Below are 17,673 nucleotides of genomic sequence, written 5' to 3' on the forward strand. Positions count from 1 at the left end.
TTCGGATAATCAGGTGATCAGCCAGTAATGTCCTAACCAAACTAGGGTTCATAAAATGATTTGTCCCCACCAGGATTCGAACCTGGAACCGTAATTCAGCTTACAAACAGCCATCCTCGCATCTTGCGAGACACATTGGCTACTAAAAACTGCATGCAATTCCCTTTCACTGAATTTAGTACCCAATTTTACTCTTCTTTCTAAAGTAATTCCAAATGTTACCTCACCACATGTTATCTCTAAATCGCTGCCAAACATACCACTACCATTATATTTACACATAATTTATTACGACTTCGTAGCAAGAGGGTCACGAGCCTCTTTGTCACTCCCGGCCCTCTCTGTCAATGTCTCCGAAGAAAATAAACAAATTCATTTTTTTCTCCGGATCATCATTCCTCTTGTCGTCAAACACATTTTGTCATGAATTTATTGATGGAGAGGCAGACGGTTGAAATATTAACGGTAGACGGGTAAAACAAGGCTGTATTATATTGTAGCACTTATGTTTATTGAACTGTGAAACTGTTCTGAGGGCACACTTCATACAAAACATCTCGTTTTAAACAGACACTAGAAAGAAAAGAAGAAAGAAAAAATAGTTATTCGCCATAATTAACACTAATTAACAAAACATACTTAGGTGATTAAATTACTTAATAATAATTATACATAATGCCGAAACGGCTTCAGCTCAGCAAATGTCCCGGCCTAGCTGTAGCTAGACTGTAACGCTGATTTTCAGCTGCAGCCGGTTGGGGAATCAAAAGACACATTGACGTTATCGTACACGCGCATCTGTGTGTGTGACACCTGACGCCTATATGATTACAGACTAAAGTAAGACCGAGAGGGGGTGAGGTAAAACTAGCTCAAGCGCTGGTGGGGAGTGGAGAGCCGTTCTATGCGTAGCATTTTATTTATTCTGTGCTGAGGCATAAGATCAAGAGGAATTCGGTAAGACATACACCCTCTCTCTTAAACACACACACACTAGCTTAGCTTTTATATGAGTTTTTTCCCCTATAACTCATGTAAAAGTGTGTATGCCTGAAAAGGTAGTATTTATACATTGTTTTAAGTTTACGCGGTTATTACATACATACATACATACATAAACTCACGCCCGTAATCCCTAATGGGGTGGGCAGAGCCACAAGCAATCAAAGACAACTTGCAGCCACTGTTGATACGGTGTCGTAAGCTGGATATACGCGGTTATTATCATAATTAAAGCACATAATAACGGGTTCTTACCGCGTTTAAATGGGGATATGAGACTCCCGATATTTCGACACTGTTGCAAGTGCCATGATCACGGGATGACTGATATCTGACTGATATCTTATGAAATATCCCCATTTAAACGCGGTAAGAACCCGTTATTTATGTGCTTTAATTAAGGTAGTATTTGGTGATACTCAATGAAACATAACAGCTGTTTGTAACCTAAATACCATGCACTGAATAAATTTCATTTCATTTCATTTCCTATCAGACAACTTTTGGTCTTCGTTGGATGGGCTAAGTCTCATGCAATAGGAGACGAGCCTATTGCCAATTAGCGGGCACAAATCCTGGTAACCATGCGATATGAATTTATTATATATTAACAAAGAACCAAACATGAATTCAAACCCATAAAGTCGAATTCAGTGGATTTTATTATTATAATTAAAACACGTAATAACGGGTTCTTACCGCGTTTAAATGGGGATATGAGTTTTAATTATGATAATAACCGCGTAAACTTAAAACAATTTTATTATTATATTTCGTGTTTCTCCGAATGTTCTGTTAAATGACCATCAATTAATATTCATAATTAATACTGTAATTGTATATATTTAAATAAAACAGTTAACGATTTGGAAGCATATCCTGTAAATTATTTATTATTAACTTAAATATACAGGCTGTTACTGACATCGTAACGAATACTGAGGGGAATGATTCAGACCATGATACTGACTTAGTATCAAGTGGAATTTTCCGTCGCAAAATTCTTTATTATTTGTGCCTTTTTAAATTATTTTCAATTCTATACTTTTACGATGGAAAATTCCACTTGATATATACTCAGAAAAATCAGCTGAATCACCCTCCTTTGTATTCATTACGATGTTACTTACACCCTTTAGAGGTACGTACAGGGAGGCATATAAGTGCGTATGGGTGTTAGTGACACCGTAATAAATACTGAGGGGGATGTTTCAGACCATGATTCTGAGATGATATCAAGTGGATTTTCTTGTCGGAAAATTCATGAAATTTTTAGTGTATTTTTTAAATTATTTTCAGTTCCATTCTTTGAGACGGAAAATTCCACTTGATAACTAGGTACTCAAAATAATTGACTGAATCATCTTTCTTAAGGACCCCGATACCGACCCCGCCGGCGTGGTCGACGATTTCCCTCATTCAGCGCTTATCACTATCTATCCACTAGGGTCGATTAATTTTTTCAAATATTTTTTTCTCTTAGACGACGCCCTGAGCCGAGGTTCGCGCCCAATTGGGCACCCTCAGGCCTGTTAAACGTTGTACCGGGTGAGAGCCTTCAGCGCTTCCCATTTGTCCGGCCAAGTAGTTAATACCATCTGCGGCAAATCTACAATAAGTCACGTCAAAAAAAAAACATCTTCCACAGTGTTTGTTACGATGTCACTGACACCCTGTATAGTCTAGATAAATTTTGGGTGCAAATTGGGGTGAACACTAAACTATACAAATAAGTAATAATTATGGAGCTATTGCAAACATCATTTATTTTGGCAAATAATATAAATAAGTACTAAATATTAATTAAGTTCTGTTTGTCTTGCACCTAATTAACTATTTCAATTTTAAGTTGGATTTAAATAAAGCTAACATAATAATTATATTTATTTACATTGTTGTTATTGAGTGAATTTGAGGTTACGGCTATATCCCAATTGGGGTAGTCAGAGGTACATCTATCGCAAGATGAACTAAGTAACCACACCTCACCGAGCTTTCTGTTAGACCAACGTGATAGGTAAGCCATATCGCCGTCTATAATTGTCGAACCAACTGTGTTAGTGAAAACTGCACTTAAGGGAAATTTATAACTAACTAGCGACCATCGGCATAGCGGCTTTGTGTCATCTAACATGATGGTCTAATGTTATGGGCGATAGGCTGATCCCTTATCACCATAAGGTTCATCATATCCAGCTTACGACATCGTATCAACAGTGGCTGCAAGTTGTCTTTGATTACTTGTGGCTCTGCCCACCCCATTAGGGATTACGGGCGTGAGTTTATGTATGTATGTGTGTATAACTAACTAGCGACCTGCCCCGGCTTCGCTCGGGTGCAATGCTGAGGAAAAAAAAACTTTTTACGACATCACATAAAAAATCTCAAAAATAATAGTATTTCTCCACTATTTAATGGATTATATTTAATGGTTAATACATATTTATATTATAAACCTTCCTCTTGAACCACTCGATCTATTAAAAAAATTCGCATCAAAACGCGTTGCGTAGTTTTTAATGATTTAAGCGTAAATAGGGATACGAGTATAGGGACAGAAAAAGCGACTTTGTTTTATACTATGTAGTGATGTGTTAAAGTCCAGTACCGGGATTCGATCCGGCGCCTCCAATCTGAGAAGCAAGCCTATGCACCACAGGACCACAGTGAATTTATGATAGTTATTAATAGTATTTGTTTAAGCCTCGACCGACAAAGACGGTACGGTCACGAGCATTAATATGTACGTATACACTTTGGTACCATGTCACATTAACTTTTTTGACAAATTGAACTGTTAGTCTCACCAAATGTCAAATATGTTAGTGCGACAGAGTCCTAAAGTGGGTGCAATATATTGCTCATGACTGTACTGCTTTCAAGCGCTGAATAGAGACGGTTGATATTTCTTCCAGTCGGCAAAGTTTCATACAAACTCTCACTTTTGAAACGAGGAACCCAATACCGACCCCGCCGGCGTGGTCGACGATTTACCACACTCAGCGCTTATTGCTATCAACCCTGATGGAGAGGGAAACTTTGACTAAGCAGGGATCCTTCCACAATTTTACCTTAATATAAGTTTGACAACACAACAACAGTCTCCACGGTCTAGTGGTTAGAGCATTGGGCTCCCGATCTAGAGGTCCAGGTTTGATTCCCGATGGGGACACTGTCGATAATTACTTTGTGAGACATAAATAGGAGTTTAAGTATATTCAGTGACCGCGATAGGTACTGCAATTTTGGGTCAATAACCCTGAAAGATATAGTTAATATGGATATTGCGTTACATAATAATAATTGTCTTTTTCTTATATACAATAAAAGTAAACTGTTTGAGTTATCCTAAGTGCAGACTTACTTATATTACAAATGTTAAAATTTGTTGATAGAGACGACTGTTCGTGTAAATTTTAAAAGACAAAAAGAAAATATTACATAATACCGGGTTCTCACCGCGTTAAAATCAGGTTTGTGAGACTATTTACGCATTTAACGCGGTAAGAACCCGGTATTATTTGTTTTAATTATGACAATTCCCACGTTAAATAAAATCATGACAAAACATTCCTAACCAAAATAAATACAAATATGTAACATAAAATTTATTAAAGTAATTCACAAAATAATTCGAGAGTTTCGAGATTGAAGATTTTGGAGGCATGTCCATATCATCACAAATCTCGCACCAATCTCGGTTATATTACGTCACAAGCAAAGTTTGCGATCTCGTTGAGTATCTACTTTTAGAATGTAGGTATAAAACAAAGTGACCTTCATAATGATTTTATTGTAAAAGGAAGTCAGTCGAAGTCGAGCTTCCTGAATGAACCAGTGGCACCAAACATTTCATCCACTTTAGTGGGACCATGCCTTTTGGATTCGTCAGTTTTGATACTATCTTGTTCTATGAAGTACTCCCTCCATGGAGAAGATTGGAAGGCGATCCTCCAGTTTTCTGCAAAAAATAATATATTAGTTCTTCTAAAAAGGAAAAGGGGAAAGTGAAATGTCTTATTGGAAAATTAATGACTATTTTAGTGTTTTTTATCTCCTCCGGTTGATTGAGGGGAGGCCGGTGCCCAGCAGTGGGACGTATATAGGCTGTTTATGTATGTATGTTGAGGAGCTCGGTGGCGCAGCGGTTAACGCGCTCGGGCTGCGATTGTTGAAGTAAAGCAACTTTCGCAAAGGCCGGTCATAGGATGGGTGACCACAAAAAAAATGTTTTCATCTCGAGCTCCTCCGTGCTTTGGAAGGCACGTTAAGCCGTTGGTCCCGGCTGCATTAGCAGTCGTTAATAACCATCAATCCGCACTGGGCCCGCGTGATGGTTTAAGGCCCGATCTCCCTGTCCATCCATAGGGAAGGCCCGTGCCCCAGCAGTGGGGACGTTAATGGGCTGATGATGATGATGATGATGTATGTATGTGTTAATGTTTTGTATTATCATTGTTAGTTCCATACTTTTGAGAAGGAAAGTTTTACTTGATATCAACTCAGAATTTAGCGTCCGGCCAAGTAGTTAATGCCACTGACAATGCCTTAAGCGTGGCCATCGACTCGCAAAGAAGAAGAACTCAGAATTATGGTGTGAATCATCCCTCAAAGGGTTCGTTACGGTGTTACTAACATCTGCGTATTATTCTATTTGAAACCACGTGATTTTTAATGTGCATACAATCTCATAAATTCGAATAAGGCTACTTAGTATTGGCAATAAATTTATTTTATTCTTATTCTTCTTATTCTTAGTATTTATACAGGACACCTTCAGGTTTGTTGTCTTAAATTTTGATCAGGGTGAGAGATCTCTGCGCTCTCCGTTTGTCCGATCAAGTAGTTAAAGCCATTTGCGCAAATCTACAATAAGTTACGTCAAATACGCCTGTTAGAGGTCTAACAGAAAGCTCGGTGAGGTGTGGGTACTTAGTTCCTCTTGCGATGAATATACCTGTGACTACCCCAATTGGGATATAGTCGTGAGCTTATGTTAAGTTAAAAAAAGCAATTTAAAAGTAATTATTTACCTGTAATCTCTTCACAAGATACCTCATCACCTCCATATTCTTTTGGGAATAAATTCTTTGGGACAATATCATAGAGTTGTTCAAATCTGTCATACGTGTATAATCTTTCAACCATCTTGGCTTTCATGGACTTCTTGAATAAACTCAACACTGTTGCAGCGAACGGGGGTAGGTTGACTAAATGCATCCCCACTACTTTTGGACCGAAGCAGTACTGGAAACAAAAAAAATATAAGCTTAAATACTAAAACTCGACTACGGAAAATTCGCGCTCTAAAAACGAGAAAATATATATACGTATATGTTCAATATTCTTTATTTGCATACTATGATGGTGTACAATTATGTAAGTTACATGTATGAGTTTCACATCATAGACCCTTTCGGGCACAACAAAATAGAAGTTTAAAAGAGAGGAGGAAGCTTTTCAAGTAGTAACATCAGTATCATTAAGGTATTCACTAGTGCTATAGTAACATTTATTAATGAGAAAATAGGATGTTAGTGACACAAAACCGAATACAGAGGGGGATGATTCAGCTCATGATTCCGAGTGCCTTAATTAAATAAAAGACCAAAAAAAAGAATGATTCCGAGTGAATATCATGTGGAAGTTTCCGTCGCAAAAGTATGGAACTGAAAATAACTTAAAAAAAATCACTACTAACAATTTATTATTTTTGCGACGGAAAATTCCACTTGACATTAACTCAGAATCATGAGCTGAATTATCGCCCTCAGTATAGTCACTGTGGTCCTGTCCTGTGGTACACCGGCTTGCTTATCAAACGGGGAGCGCCGGTTTGAACCTCAGTACTGAACTTCCACCATCATCATAAGCCGTACGACGCCCACTGCTGGGCATAGGCCTCCCACAAGGATCTCCACGACGATCGGTCCTGCGCTGCCTGGCTGGCTGCGCTGGCTTCCCGCGACCTTCACCAGATCGTCGGTCCACCTTGTAGCGGGCCTACCCACTGAGCGTCGTCCAACACTTGGTCGCGACTCCAGAACCCTTCCGCCCCAGCGGCCATCGGTTCTCCTCGCTATGTGTCCTGCCCACTGCCACTTCAGCTTTGCAATTCTCCGAGCTATGTCGGTGACTTTAGTTCTCCTGCGGATCTCCTCATTTATGATTCGACCAACCATGACCCACCAATTGATTCCACCTATGACTTATTCATTTATCTTAAGTGTTGTTCACTAACACAGTTGGCTTGACTATTATAGATGGCGATACGGCCCACCTATCACGTTGGTCTAACAGAAAGCTCGATGTGCTCGTTAATTGTGAGCTTATGCTATGATGCTTTACCAACTTAACATACATTTAAGAAGAACATGATCTTAACGATCAGCATGGGCGTGAACTGCATGGCCTGTTGCAGCGTGATGTATCGGAAGTCGAAGATCCAGTGGTCACCGCCCATGTCGTCGCTCCACAGACGGTAGTCGCCGATCATGAAGGCTATCTTGACCACTTCGGTTAGAACTTCTGGGATGGGGAAAGACCTGAAAATCAATAGACGATGAATACATAAACTGCCTATATACGTCCCACTGCTGGGCACAGGCCTCCCCTCAATCAACCGGAGGGGGTATGGAGCATACTCCACCACGCTGCTCCACTGCGGGTTGGTGGAGGTGTTTATACGGCTAATAGCCGGGACCAACGGCATAATGTGCCCTCCGAAGCACGGAATCATCTTACTTTTTCGGACAATCAGGTGATTCAAGCCTGAAAAGTCCTTACCAAACAAAGGACAGTCTCACAAAGTGATTTCGACAATGTCGCCATCGGGAATCGAAACCGGACCTCCAGATCGTGAGCCTAGCGCTCTAACCACTAGACCACGGAGGCTGTTAGACCCACGGAGGCTGAAAGAGCCATGGTAATCCAGTTAAAAGTACGTTTGAGTCTCACCATGAGGTCGCAGGTTTGAACATAGCAACGGATCAAAGGATTTTTAAAGTTTCGAATTCATGTTTGGATCATAAATTATTATCATAATTATGCTCAGCGGTGATGCAAAATGGTGAGGAAACTCACATTCCCGAAAAAGGCGTTTCGGAGGTATGTGACTTAACCTGTATTGGGCTGGTGTTCCCAGTGGTGGCCCTAGGGCGGTGCGAGGTGTGGCCACAGCACCGGGCGAATTAGAAAAGGGCAAACTCGTCTCTGGGCCCAGTTTAAGCCTGGGACGAGATGTCCCCTAAGCCGCTGAAGGGCTAAAGGGCTTAGGGGGACGCCGCCAAAATGAACCGGTTCACCCTGGCCGCAAATTAACTACATCGGGTTAGATTGGGACCAATATGAGGTCTCGTACCACCTAAATATTTTGCTAGGGTTGCCACTGGGTTTTCCCTTCGCTGGTTGGATGGTCTTAATATTAAGAAAAGAAGGTATTGCTATCTCCGGCGTTTGCCAAGATATTGAAAAACGGATTTCAGATAAATCTTCAGCAAATTTACGTGTAAAAGTTGATGAAGAATGAGCAGTCAACCATATCACAGCATAAACAACGTAACAAACAAATTAAAGAGCTCATCCAATACCCATGTCACTGTACAAAGGGTTTGTTTCAGAACCAATTACAGAATTAATTCTTAAACAGGCTTTTAGTTCGCTCCATCAATATTCCACAAATCACCAGAAGAATTATTCAGCACGTATTCCAGTACGAACCTCTCTAGATTCGAACATGGAATCGAATCAAATGGTTGCGCAGACGGCAAACAATGACGTTGCGAACTTTTTGGCTTTTTTTGTCGTGACTTAGTGTAGATTTGCCGCAAATGGCATTAACTACAAACTGTAAAATTTAAAGCGAAGGTTGGTGGTAGGGCTAGCAAAGGAAGCCTTAGAAGGTCGTACATTGACCAAATTTGAGATGTCCGTAGAAAAGGTTCAGTAAGATCTACTTTGAACCGGCGTGCGTACACGCACAATGAAAGGATTGATGAATGTGGAGGAAGCAAGAGAAGTATATCAGTCAAATTACGTCTTATGTCGGATACTTACCACTGAAAACACATTTCTTGAACTCCTCAACTACCTCTATAACATAATATAGACTACATACGTCACATTACTGAGCACAGGCCTCCCCTCAATCAACCGGAGGGGGTATGAAGTATACTCCACTACGCTGTTATATTGTAGGTTAGTGGAGCTGTTTTACGGCTAATAACCGGGACCAAGATTAACGTGCCCTCTGAAGTACGGAATCATCTTACTTTTTCGGACAATCGAGTGAATCAAGCCTGCTATCCGTAACAAACAAAGGACAGTTTCACAAAGTGATTTCGACAATGTCTCCATCAGGAATCGAACCCGGACCTCCAGGTCGTGACCCCAACGCTCTAACCCCTAGACGACGGAGGTTGTTGTTTGCAACTATGCGGTTATTTAATGTATGTTGTCGACAAAATTGTCTTTCGTCTACGCAGTCCCTAAATCGATTTTAAATAAACAATGCGCTACCTGAAAATTATCACTCTCTTATTGTCTGGGGTCTTCTTGGGTAAACAAACCCAATAGCCCTGTTTTAAACATTTATTTAGATTTGGGGACAAGGGATCCCTATTGCATATTATTTCGGGCATCTTATGTCGCGCTGTGTAGTAGTTGTCAATCTTCTCTTTCACTCTTTCTATGCTGAACTTTTGCGTGATGAGACGGCGAACTATTACTTCGTTGTCTGAAAAAGAAAAGTTTGTTTCATCCACTAAAACTTTTCACATACAAAAAGACTCGGTTTTACATAAAATTTGTGAAGGGCCTGGCTGGAGCCTAACTTCGAGAAACCTGTCATTTAAGACACTCTTACTCTCATAGGAACAGGTTCTCAAAAAGACACAACATCCACCAATGGTGTATTACTATATAAGATCGACTATAGGAGCCTTGGACAAGAACCTGTTTTTTTTTTGGGAACCAGTTTTTTCGGTAAGTCAGAAACGGGTACTCGGGTTTTCGGTTCTTTTGAAAATAAAGCATAATTACTATACTCCAATGGTGTCATGAGGCATCGGACTTCCGAACATTCATTTTTGAATTAGGTTCTTATTTCAATAAACACGAATACCCGTGGTTGGACATTGAGATCCTGAAATTTTTGGGAATCCGTTTTTTCGGCAAGTCAGAACCGGGTATCCGGGTTTTCGGTTCTTATGAGATTAAAAAATAATCACTCAGTTTCAGTCAGGTTTTAGCAACTAAATTAAGCGGCTGAACTCTTTCTATGGGTTTTAGTTACTCTCGGTCAGAAGTAAAAAAAGTATTTTATCGTAGTATTATTTTTTAAGATTTGAAATTAAGAAAAACAAATCTCCGTCTGCCCCGTAATAACCTTTTCATTTGAGGAAGGTAGAAAGCTCTTGCTTCGTTGGTAGAGGACTTCAATCTTTGAATTACTCGTACTCTTCGAGCGTAAAAAAGTTTTCTTGCCATGTTTCTTTTTAATTGCTGGTTTTCCGTTTCTTTAACTTAGAATTTTAACTAACAAACCCGTAACTTTTCAAGTCAATTTCTTCAGTGGCTTTTTGAAACATAACATCACGCGTGTAAAGGATAGGCAGAAGTATAACTTATATTTTTATTTATACTATTTATTAAGGTAACATGCTTCCAATACGTGTTTTAAATCTCCGGAAGATGTGAGCAGTTATGTTATCAATTTAATGTAATTATCGCGAAAACCAGGAAATAAAAGCTAGTAATATGTATATAATTTGAAATGTGCAAATAGAGCCCTTCCATTTGATACCCAACACAATACCATTTGAAAATAAAAATATTTTTCGACCTTAGTTTATGTCCTCTAGAGGGCGCCACAATGAATTCAGCGTGACGTCATTTAGCCTATAACCACCGGAAAATGAAGACGCTTCTAGTGAATTCTCATTTGTTAAATTCCGACAGGTGATTTAGAAGAATACATACATACATACTTATATAGTGGTCAAACACATAACCCTCCTTTTTGTTCCGCCGCAATCGGGTAATAAGCAATAAGGCTTTAATACAAAATACTGAGGAGCTCGGTGACGCAGCGGTAAACGCGCTCGGTCTGCGGTTGTTGAAGTAAAGCAACTTTCGCAAAGGCCGGTCATAGGATGGGTGACCGCAAAAAAAAGTTTCGAGCTCCTCCGTGCTTCGGAAGGCACGTTAAGCCGTTGGTCCCGGCTGCATTAGCAGTAGTTAATAACCATCAATCCGCACTGGGCCCGCGTGATGGTTTAAGGCCCGATCTCCCTATCCATCCATAGGGAAGGCCCGTGCCCCAGCAGTGGTGAACGTTAATGGGCTGATGATGATGGTGATGACAAAATACTGATCTATTTACTTACACTGACGTCAAACAAAACCCGTCACGATGCCATAATTATCCTTTAAAATATAAATCTTCACTAATAATAATTTATATGATATTATTCAATATTTATACACTAAACTAGTTTGACAAGTCTCGCTGGGTTCTAAAAATAATAATAATCATGACTTGACCTTTTTGGCAAAATACGTCATAACTATTTTTACCCGACTGTGGCGAAGCAAAAGGATGGTTATGTGTTTTTAAACATTTAGGCCCTGTGCCGAGATTTATCTTGAAGCTTCTTTTCCCCGGCTATACAGGTTGTGAGTGCAGTAGTTTTAGGCGGATGAGACGTTCGTTATGTAAATAATGACGATTCAAAGTGTAACTATGTTACCAAATGAATATAGACATTTTTGAGTTTGAGTTTAATAAGTTTGTGAACTTACGAAGCTCCCCCTTAGGCAAATGCGGCTGCTTATCATACCACTCCCGGATATTGGCGACCATGTCTTCCAGGGCTTGTGGAGACACTCCGCAATTCTTCACCTCTTCATAAGCATCCCTGGTGCTGACGTCCAGCAGCTTCTTTGAATCCTTCGTCAGTTCTGCATAGGTTTTCTGGGAATTTGAAATATTCGATAATTTGATACTAAACTTGGTGATTTTGTTAATTGGTCTAACAGAAATCGCGGTGAGTCTAGGCTTACGTGGTCCAGTGGTTTGAGCGTTGGGTTCACGATCCCGAAGTCCCGGGTTCAAATCCCGGTGGGGGCATATCACTCAAAACACTTTGTGATCAGTTCTTCACTTTGTGAGAGTAGTAAAACAAATTTTAATAGCGATTATCTCAAAAACTAAAAGTTACAAAATGAATGCCCGGTTTTTTAACCGTGAAACTTGAACTAAACATTTCAGATTTTGTAGCATTAGAGATACAATGGTGCTAATTCCTGTAAATACAATCTAATTTTATTTTAAGTTATATCTGTCATTTTCTTATCCGCCGAAAAGGAAAGGGACGGGTAATCGACAAGCATAAAATTTATGGAACACACGTCAATTTTAAGCACAAATCTAAACCAACCGTCTAAAAATTTTACATCAGTCAATAACCCGACACATTCATTTACTCATTCTTCCTAAAATTAAGAGCTGTGAATCATCCGTCCCTTTCCTTTTCGACGGATATGAAAATGACGGATATAACTTAAAATAAAATTAGGCGGTGTCTCCAGGAATCGGGGCCAATTTGTCACTTAAAATTACGAATAATTAAAACATTTCAAATTATTACACAAACACTGGTCAGTCTAAAATGGCCTCCCCCTCTCGTACCTGGTTCAAAGGTGCCTATTATACTGGCCGCTTTACCGCGCACTATTGCTAAGGAAACCTGTTGAACCAGGACCGTGAAAATATTTCCCGTCAATCTGTAAGTATTTTTCGTTTTCCAAACATCTGGAGGCAGGATTTTAAACCCTACCCTGTTATAAGTACATAAGTTCACAACTATATCACAATAGACTTTCCAACTAGTCAAATCAGTTACTTTTTCCTAAACGTCAAAACACAAAAATTACTATATTTGCATGAAATAACACACTGTGACGTCGTAGAAAAACGTGATAAAATGTCAGACTTATTATTACGTTTTTCTTGATTAAAATTCATAAATAAGTTAAATAGAAAAAAGAAAATGTTTTCCGTTAGTTTTAGATTTGTCTTTTTTTTGTAATCAGAATTTCATAATTTATCTTGAACCCAGTACACGAACCCAATTGGGGTAGTCAGAGGTACATCCATCGCAAGATGAACCACCGAAATGATAGTTGGTGAGCCCTACCGCCCTTCTCTTCTTCTCTTCTTCTTCTTCTATCGTGTGGATTGTGAGGTGGATTACCAACCCCATCAACCCTGGTGTCAGGGTTACTATTGAGCCGCCAAAGGCCCCTGACATGGCTCATGTAACGACTACTAACTTACACCAGTAAGTAGTAACCGGGACCAACGGCTTAACGTGCCTTCCGAAGCGCGGATCATCTTACTACCCTTATAATGTTCGAGCCAATTGTGTAAGTGAAAACTGCACTGTATTTCATTTTATAAAAAGGTACTTACGTAACTTTCACTATGACGCGAAATTGTATAGTTTTATAAATATACTCCTACGTATGTTTCAACACTATACATACAAGGAAAGTGTGAAAATATCATAGTGTTGAAGTGCTAAGTGACAGAATGTTTAGAAAAAATATTAGAACTTTAATTTTTACAAGGTTACACCACTAAATAAATTATTATAAGTACTAAATCAACGGCCTCTGTGGTCCAGTGGTTGAGCGTTGTGAAAAATCGCTTTGTTATCCCAAGTTTGGGTAGGACATTATAGGCTGATCACCTAATTGTCCAAAAGTAAGATGATACAATACAATAGAATACAATACAATACAAATACACTCTCTGATCTTTTGGGATGATCGGTGCTCCGGAAGGCACGTTAAGCCGTTGGTCCCGGTTATTATATGCCAGTTTCAAATTAAATATAATAAGGTTATGACTCAGATTCACGACTTTATTTCGTCTGTTATTAGTTTTTTAATCTAACAATACTTAAATAATAAAATAAAACATAACGAACCCCAGCACTATTGAGGGACCAAGTGGTAATTTCGACTTATTGAGTGTGTTTGTCTTTGTTTATGTTCTCAAACTATGTAAATCTATCCTCTAGTTTGTGAAAATAGACACCCAAAAGTTAAAATATGTTAAGCTGGTTCCTTAGTTTTTACTAATAGACACTCATACATAAATCGTTTTTTTAAAGAAAGGGCCCTGTGCCCAGATTTTTCTTGCAGCTTCTGTTCCCCGGCTATACAGATTGTGAGAAGCTGCAGTAGTTTTAGGCGGATGAGACGTTCCTTTTGTAAAAAATGACGATTCAAAGTGTAACTATGTTCATCATCACTAATTTAAGAGCCACGCTCTTGTCGGTGTAGCATTCTCCATGCTACTTTTTTTAGGGAAAATAGGGCAGTGGTTTCCTCTTGTCTTCCGCTGCAACTATGTTACCTACTGAATAAAGATATTTGTAGCCTTGGACCTATAGCTTAATTCGCCTAGAGCTTCCCGAAGCACGGGATCATGAAACTTTTTCTTATAATAAATAATAAAAATAAGTAAAATATATTTATTTACCAAAATCATTTTTAACAAGTTACACAAAGAAACAATATAAGTTGAAGTTATACATAGTCAATGCTTTCCTGCCTTCTAAACTAGGGGAACATGTATCTTAGGAGGCAGTGTTCATCCGTGAGCTTCTTATTAACTTACAAGTTTATGCTGTTGTTGGGTTAAAATGTTTGGAAGGTGTGTTTGGATGGGTGTTTGTATGTATGTGTGTATGTATGTTTGTGTGTGTGTGTGTGTGTGAGTGTGTGTCAGTGTGTGTGTGTGTATGTGGTGATTCAACCTGCAATGTTCTGCAACATTGTAACAATTTTTTTTTGACAATATCCCTTTACCCTTCACAGTTACACAGTTTCACTAGGGAATACAATCCCGACTTGACATCGCAATTTCGAGATCCCGCAAGATTAGATATATCAATCCCGCGAGATCCCGAAATTATCGGGAAAACGATGAAAACTGCTTGTATGTGATAGTGAGATTAATTAATACAAAACATTTTTGAAAGAAAACAAAAAACTTTATTCTTTACTAAATAATTAAGTTTTCTTTGGATATCAGCATAATCAAAACAAAAAGTATAACCCAAGGAGATTCGCCCAATCCCGTCAATCTCGAATGGGATTTCGTCATATTAATGCTTCGGGATTGATTTCGATAAATTAGACGAGATCTCTACAGATCGGGATTGGATTCCGTAAGTAGTTACAACCTTTCCCACTTTGTGTTACATCAGACATTTGTTGATAGCACTAAGTACGCAAATTCACGCCTTTCGTTCCTAATGGGCCAGAGCTACAAGTCACACACACATACACATAAACAGCCTATATACGTCCCACTGCTGGGCACAGGCCTCCCCTCAATCAACCGGAGGGGTATGGAGCATACTCCACCACGCTGCTCCAATGCGGGTTGGTGGAGGTGTTTTTAAGGCTAATAGCCGGGACCAACGGCTTAACGTACGTTCCGAAGCACGGAATCATCTTAATTTTTCGGACATCACCTGATTGTCCTTACCAAACAAAGGACAGTCTTACAAAGTGATTTCGACAATGTCCCCATCGGGAATCGAACCCGGACCTCCAGATCGTGAGCCTAACGCTCTAACCACTAGACCACGGAGGCTGTCTGTCTGTGAGCTACAAGTTATCAAGAGGCAATTTGCAAGAACAGAAGAATCTGTATCCTGATATCGACTTCAACTAAAAAGCGACTGTTTTATTTGTATATCTAAAAGGTTTTAAAAGATAATTTTCAAGGTGGACGTGAAGTGTTAAGGTTCTTTAGACTACAATCGCTTTACTGGTAATTTTCGTACGGACTTTTATTTATTTTATTTGTACACAATACAGCAGACACAAGGAACATAAAAAAACAGATAGTACAGGTAAGCTTATCTCTAAACAAAGGGATTTCTTCCAGCTCACCTACGTGACGAGAGAGACTTATTGTAGATTTGCAATTTACATCTTATTTAGTTATGATATTTACTGCTTGTACAGTTTTAAAGAGAAAAATTGATCTAAATTTATTGATTACTAGCGACCCGCCCCGGCTTCGCTCGGGTGCAATACTGAAGAAAAAATGAAATTATTTACGACATCACATTAAAACCTCAAAAATGTGATTTTTGTGATGTTCCAACCGGGGTTCGAACCCAGGACCTGTGGATTGTGAGCTCAACCCTCCACTACTACCCAACCTGAAGATTTGACAGGTCCGTTTTTTATATAGAAGCCACAGCCTGATCTTCCGGCCCGAAGGGAAAACCAGACCAGAGTTTCAAGAAGCTCACATAAATATCTGGAATGTAGGTTTCCTCACGATGTTTTACTTCACCACTGAGCACGTGATAATTGTTTATTCATAACATGAATTCGAAAATTTGCGTATACAAATTTAAAAAAAAATCTTGGTACTCACCGCTTTACAATTGTGAATAGTCATCTTACTTATTTGTGTTGCTCCAAAGACTTCACTCAACAAAATAACCAAATATAAAATACATACGCCTATTTAGAACAAGTAACAATAAAGAACCATTCCTAATTCCACTTTTTTACACCGGAAATTTCTATAATTAGGCATAAACTTAATTAAAACATTGAATAATGTATCTTATAATAAATTATAAAACTTCACAATTTAGAACAATATAAATTTTATCTCAAAACAAAAGATGATCTAATAGGAAATACTTTTTCAGAAAACATTTGAATTTAAATATCGAATAGAATTTTATCACTGTTTGTTAAGTACAATAGCGAACACATTATCACTACAAAGTCATTTTGTAGAATGGCGGAAACCCAGTACGGTACAGATGTGAATTTTAAAACTATTAAACTAGTAACACGAGTTCAGTTAAGAGTTGCCACTATAAAATAAAACGAAATTCAAGGTCTATCAGTTTTGGTTTAGAAAAGGCGTAGAGCTGACTAATAATACAAAAAAGCTTAATATTTTTGATACTTAAATATGTGGACTGGACCACGAGATGGCTTATATTCATAATATTCATTTATTTCGTAATAGTTATGTTATTACATCGCGCGAATAGTTATGTTATTACACGTTAGAGCGTTAACGCGCTCGGTCTGCGATTGTTGAAGTTAAGCAACTTTCGCAAAGGCCAGTCATAGGATGGGTGACCACAAAAAAAAGTTTTCATCTCGAGCTCCTCCGTGCTTCGGAAGGCACGTTAAGCCGTTGGTCCCGGCTGCATTAGCAGTCGTTAATAACCACCAATCCGCACTGGGCCCGCGTGGTGGTTTAAGGCCCGATCTCCCTATCCATCCATCCATAGAGGAGGCCCGTGCCCTAGTAGTGGGGACGTTAATAGGCTGGTGATGGTGATGTTATTACATGTCATATGGAAGATATAATAATGATACTATAATGGTACTTAAGTGCTAAGTGGTCTAAGTGGTGGTGGTAGTGGTGGTGCTGGTTTATAGTCTCTTTTGACGCGAATGTTGTTTATTCTTTAGACCTTTGGTTTATCATAGTGAGAGGTTTGTTTATAAAATAAAAAAAAATAAAAAATAAAATATCTTTATTTCGGACATTAATCCATATATTGTTAGTACAGTTACTTACAAACTAGGTTAGTAAAATTAATTTAA

The 17,673-nt window shown here is 38.9% G+C and overlaps 1 protein-coding gene across 1 annotated transcript; it reads right to left on the minus strand.

The window, feature by feature from the left end:
- Positions 1 to 4,789: 4,789 nt before the first annotated feature.
- LOC126376278 (alpha-tocopherol transfer protein-like) lies at positions 4,790 to 16,804 on the minus strand. The gene is made up of 6 exons (XM_050023589.1): positions 16,472 to 16,804; positions 11,803 to 11,974; positions 9,520 to 9,736; positions 7,364 to 7,547; positions 6,036 to 6,249; positions 4,790 to 4,963 (listed from the first exon to the last, which is right to left on the minus strand). The coding sequence occupies exons 1-6, from the start codon at positions 16,493 to 16,495 to the stop codon at positions 4,809 to 4,811; spliced, it is 966 nt and encodes a 321-aa protein (XP_049879546.1). The 5' UTR covers positions 16,496 to 16,804; the 3' UTR covers positions 4,790 to 4,808.
- Between the last annotated feature and the right edge of the window lie 869 nt (positions 16,805 to 17,673).

Source organism: Pectinophora gossypiella, chromosome 20, assembly GCF_024362695.1.
Source record: "Pectinophora gossypiella chromosome 20, ilPecGoss1.1, whole genome shotgun sequence".
NCBI classification, from domain to species: domain Eukaryota; kingdom Metazoa; phylum Arthropoda; class Insecta; order Lepidoptera; family Gelechiidae; genus Pectinophora; species Pectinophora gossypiella.